The sequence below is a fragment of the Hordeum vulgare genome, chromosome 2H (genome assembly GCF_904849725.1).
Source record: "Hordeum vulgare subsp. vulgare chromosome 2H, MorexV3_pseudomolecules_assembly, whole genome shotgun sequence".
In the NCBI taxonomy this organism is placed as follows: Eukaryota; Viridiplantae; Streptophyta; class Magnoliopsida; order Poales; family Poaceae; genus Hordeum; species Hordeum vulgare.
This window is the reverse complement of record NC_058519.1, coordinates 568,735,673-568,740,774: the sequence shown is the minus strand read 5'-3', so window position 1 is coordinate 568,740,774 and position 5,102 is coordinate 568,735,673. Positions and strand designations below refer to the sequence as shown.

Sequence of the window (5,102 nt, the reverse complement as noted above, 5' to 3'; positions counted from 1 at the left end):
CTGCAACTATTATACAATTTTGCTACATTTGTCGTTCTATTTTGATGCAACCGTATTGTTTTTTACAAGGGTTGCAACCATGAGCGCACGCTGCTACATCCATGGAGGTTAAAAACGCACAGAAGGCGACATAGGTGAAGGCGGCGACCGGTGCGAGGACGGCGGCCGACGGTGAAGGGCGACCAGCGGTGAGGAGGTGAGGCGAGGCGGTCGGCGCGTGCGAGGCGGGCCTCTAGATTAAAGATAGGAGGGATGGGGATGACGGGATCTGACGGCTCAAGGAGGCCAAATCTGACGGCTAAAGCTCGACCGGCCCAACAGTTGGGCCGGCGCCGGCAGAGAGTGTTTCCCCCAATCCCGTTACTGGCGATCACGGGGAGAATCAACCATGGCATCCAGCGCCCAACTTCCATTTCAGCAACTCGAATGGAAAAGGAAAATGCCCACTTGGCTTAATCATCAGGCTTGTAGCCTTCGTGGCCAGACAGTATGATCGCGCTCTTACTTACACTATTATACAGTTAATTAACGGAAAGTATTTGCTGTTGGACAGCCGCAAAAAGAAAACCTCGAGTACGCTGCCATGCCAACCACCTTCCGTTTTGTTTGTTCGTTTGTTTACTTGGGAGTTTCCACGGAAGGATGCAGAAATTCAGATCGTGCGGGTAAAACCTTCCCGTCAAATCTCGTGTCTACCTCTCGGCCAGATCCACGCATGGATGAAGACGCCTTCACGGGCTTGTCAGCATCTTATTGCTTAGGAGTCAGGACCAACGGAAGCCATCCACACATCACAACAAGCACGAAGCGAAAGAGGCGAAAGCAAAAGCCAAGACTCGGCTTTCCTCTCGCTGCTTCTAGCACGCAGGCAGGCAGAGAGTGAGCTGCGCCTGCCCCTACCGGGGACCAGAGGAAGAAGAAGAAGGAAGAGGACGCTGGTGTGCGGGGCGAGATGGCGGTCGCGTTGGGCGTGAAGGCGACGCCGTTCACCTACGCGGCGCACGCGCTGGCCGCGGCGGCGGCGGCCATGGTGCTCGTCTGGTGCATCCACTTCCGCGGCGGCCTCGCCTTCGAGGCGGCCAACAAGAACCTCATCTTCAACGTAAGCCGTCGCTCTGGTTTTCCTTCTTTTCCCCTGTTGCAAACCGGCCCCATCGGATAGGCATATGCTTACGATCACTTCGGTTGCAAGTCACATCACCGTGGCGGCTCTAGAAGCAAAGAGAATTATGGGATCGTCGTGTCTGTTCGATGCCTGCCTTGAGGTCGTGGTAGGGAAAAATTAGTCCTGCTCCCGTATCAGATGAACAGCCTCGCCTCTGCTCTAGCTTCGAGCTGTTGGTTTTCTGTCTTGTGTTGTGTCTGATTGATTCAACGTGCTGCAAGGCTAGTATCCAGGGAAGAACCAATGTTCGAAATGGGAAAAATGCTGCAATTGAAAAACTCAAGTGCTCTTGAATCTCGATTTGCTGCAGCTAGCTCATGTCCCTTGTCAATTAATGTTCTGGCACCTGCAGATCAGAAATTAATTGGACCCCATAAAATAGCGCTGAGACTTCAAAGCATAAATAAGATTGGACAGAGCACATGGAAAACCATCCTGTTTTCAATGGTAGGGTACTTGAATATTGCCATATTGGCCTGCTGTTCCAACCTAGAGTCGTGAGGATTTTTTTTGTTTACAATATCCTCGATCGGATTCATATTTCGCGTAGTAGTGCAAGTTTTGCTGGAGCGTCTGACTTTTCGCACACGAGCCCAATTAAATTCTCTGCCCCCTTGCCTGCCAGTCCCGATCGGATCACTGAAAAACCCAGTGGTTGATGCTGTTTTTATTATGCCTTTGTGGCCGTAGTAGTGTGCCCAAATTTAGCTTAATTGCGTTGTTATTTCAAGACCATCAAATGTTCATATTTTCTTGTGCTGTAAAATGCAGGTCCACCCTGTTCTTATGCTGATCGGTTTCATTATCCTCGGCAGTGAAGGTAAGGTTAAAGAACCGTACAAGAATCCCCTGATCTTTTTTCTGTCGGTGGTACTGTACAAGTGTATTTCAAGACCATCAAATGTTCATTTTTTCTGTCGGAGTAGAACACAGATAGGTTAATTACTCTCAAACAATCCACTCTGGCAGCCATAATGGTCTACAAGGTATTTCCGGGACTGAACCACGATACTGCCAAGCTGACCCACCTGATCCTCCACGCGATCGCCATCGTCCTCGGCGCCGTCGGGATCTACTGCGCCTTCAAGTTCCACAACGACAGCGGCATCGCAAACCTCTACAGCTTGCACTCCTGGCTCGGGATCGGGGCCATTTCTCTCTACGGAATCCAGGTAATCTCAAATTCTGAAACCGCCAGTTGCCATGGCCTGTGTGCATGCAGGACTTGCAGAGTATTCTTCCGGCGGCTCGGCTAACGTAAGGTGTGCTCAATCTGCAGTGGATATTCGGGTTCGTGACCTTCTTCTTCCCCGGCGCGGCGCCGGACGTGAGGCGCGGGGCTCTGCCGTGGCACGCGCTGTTCGGGCTCTTCGTCTACGTGCTCACGCTGGCGACGGCGGAGCTCGGGTTCCTGGAGAAGATGACCTTCCTGCAGAGCTCCGGGCTCGACAAGTACGGCCCGGAGGCGCTCCTGGTCAACTTCACGGCCCTCGTCGTGGTGCTCCTCGGCGCCGCCGTGGTCGTCGCTGCCGTCGCTCCCGCGGCTACGGTGGAGGAACCGGAGGGATATGCTCCGATCCCAGTCATCGGTTAGTAGCCTAGTACCGTACAGGGCTACGTGCTGCTGATTGTTGAACGTCTGGTTTGTTCCAAGAGAGACCACGTGTGTGATTGGTTCCACGAGATCGGGGGTGAGCACAGAATTCACGTCTGGTTTGTGTGTATCAGCTGAACCGTACGATTTGATTACTGAAAACTGCACTGGTACCTTTGAAAGATCATGAGATGGCTTGATGAGTTGATTGCCCTGCGCATTTTCGCGTTTTGTATCGGCTCATAATGTAGCAAGCATCAAAGATACAAATACAGTGATCCAACAACCGACTTATGTACCCGCAAAAACAAAAAGCAACCGGCATATGTATGATTAACCGACTTATGTACCCGCAAAAGCAAAAAGCAACCGGCATATGTATGATTAGGATCACCTCTCCTATGTCACTGCCTCTTAGAGCAAATACAATAAGGTACAGTCAGCAGGCTGTAAGGATTAAAATACTATATTTTTACTGAGTTGGATGAGAGGTAAGAGGAGAAAGAAGGAAAGCGGACTCTTCGTGAAGAGCTAGCTCTAGCACGTGCTCCTAGGTGCTTTGTGAGAATGAAAGGTGGGCCATATATGATAAAAGTAGTGCTCTTTTATAGCTAATTATTGTACAAGCTAGCTATTTGATGGGCTATAAGATGGCTTATAGCCAGCAGTTGGCTATACTATTAACCATGCTCTTAGCCGTCGACCCCCACCGTGTTAACTCCCTTGGCCCTTGTCCCCCTTCCGCCCCACGCCCAACCCGTTCGTCCATCATTGTGGTCGGTAGAAATCGAGGTGAAACGACGCCCCGACGCCATAACTAAGAGGGTGTTTGGATACGTTTTAGTCACATGACTAGAGGGTGCTTGGATACGTTTTAGTCACATGACTAAAAATAGTGAGACTAAAACTTGCTAGATTCATCCATGCTTGAATTCAAATACTAAAGAGACTAAAATCAAGTTAATGAGCATTTATTATCCTCCGAACCCTCCAATCCAAAACTCGCCTGTGTTGGAGATGAGTTAAATGAGGAGAGAGATGACTAATGTACATTTTAGTAGGGGTGTCCCTGACTATTTTTTTTTTAATTTAGCCCCTCTTTAGTCAAGGGTGCTTGAAACTTTAGCCTCTTAAAGAGACTATTTTTAGTTAGACTAAGAGGGTGCTTGGATACGTTTTAGTTCCATGACTAAAAGTAGTGGGACTAAAACTTGCTAGCCTCACCCATGCTTGGATCCAAATACTAAAGAGACTAAAATCAAGTTAATGAGCATTTATTATCCTCCCTCTTCAGACTAGTAGAGAGAGTTAAATGAGGAGAGAGAGGACTAATCCACATTTTAGTAGGGGTTCTCCTGACTAAAAAGTTTTAGTCTCAAGACTAGTTTTAGTCCCTCTTTAGTCAGGGGTGCTTGGCACTTTAGCCTCTTAAAGAGATTATTTTTAGTCAGACTAAAATAAGTCCCTTGGATCCAAGCACCCACTAAAATAAGTCCCTTGGATCCAAGCACCCTCTAATTCGTGAGATCTTCTTCTTTGGCGTTTGTAGCTCTTGACCTTGCTTTCACGCTGCTGCGGGCCCTTTCCACACTTCGCCACCCGTCAGTTTAGCCGAAACGGCGGTGGTGGCTCGTGCATCACAAGCGTTCGGTGGATTGGCTAGGTGAGTTTTTCGTTCGTTTCTTTTTAACCGAGCCATCTGGATTGATCCTTGCCGTTTGCAACAAAGTGCTTCTTGGATTCACCTTTGAGCTTACTCAAGAATTTGTCAAATCCATTCTCATCAAGCTCCACTACTTCACTATCATCAACACAGTCTAACAATGAAGGAGTAGTAGTGATAGTGGTCTTGATGTTGGGAGTTGCCTTATTGAGACCTTTGGCCATAAGGCACTGGGCGATGCGGTTCTCGTTGGGGGCGCCGAAGAGAGGCACCTTGGGGGAGGATGTAGAAATGGCCACGGTAGCCGTTGCCATCCCCTCACAGCTTGTATCATCATCGTCATCATCAGAGGTGTACTCTTCAAGGTCCACTAAACCCTTTGAAGGAGTCTTCTTAGTGAAGTTGTTCATGCTTGGGAATGACTTGGCTTTGTCTTTGCGAATGAGCTTGCCACCGTTGTCTTCCCTCTTCTCATAAGGACAATCCACCACAAAGTGACTCACATTGCCGCAATTGTAGCATGTCCTCACTCGTTTCTTGTTCTTGGACCCACTAGAGTTGTTCTTGGAGAAGTTGGGCTTTGAGTTTCTCTTGTTACCCTAGAATTGCCTTGTTGCAAGAGTCATGTGTTCGTGATAAGCATACTTTGTGTCTTCGGGCCAACCCTCTTCTTCCTCTTC

At 48.9% G+C, this 5,102-nt stretch overlaps 1 protein-coding gene across 1 annotated transcript; it reads left to right on the top strand.

Annotated features, from left to right (window-relative positions):
* The first annotated feature begins 694 nt into the window (after positions 1-694).
* Positions 695-2,967, top strand: LOC123427342 (probable ascorbate-specific transmembrane electron transporter 2). Its single transcript, XM_045111359.1, has 4 exons — positions 695-1,102; positions 1,937-1,985; positions 2,135-2,337; positions 2,445-2,967. Exons 1-4 carry the CDS (start codon positions 953-955, stop codon positions 2,757-2,759), a joined length of 717 nt encoding a protein of 238 aa, XP_044967294.1. The 5' UTR covers positions 695-952; the 3' UTR covers positions 2,760-2,967.
* Positions 2,968-5,102: the final 2,135 nt, after the last annotated feature.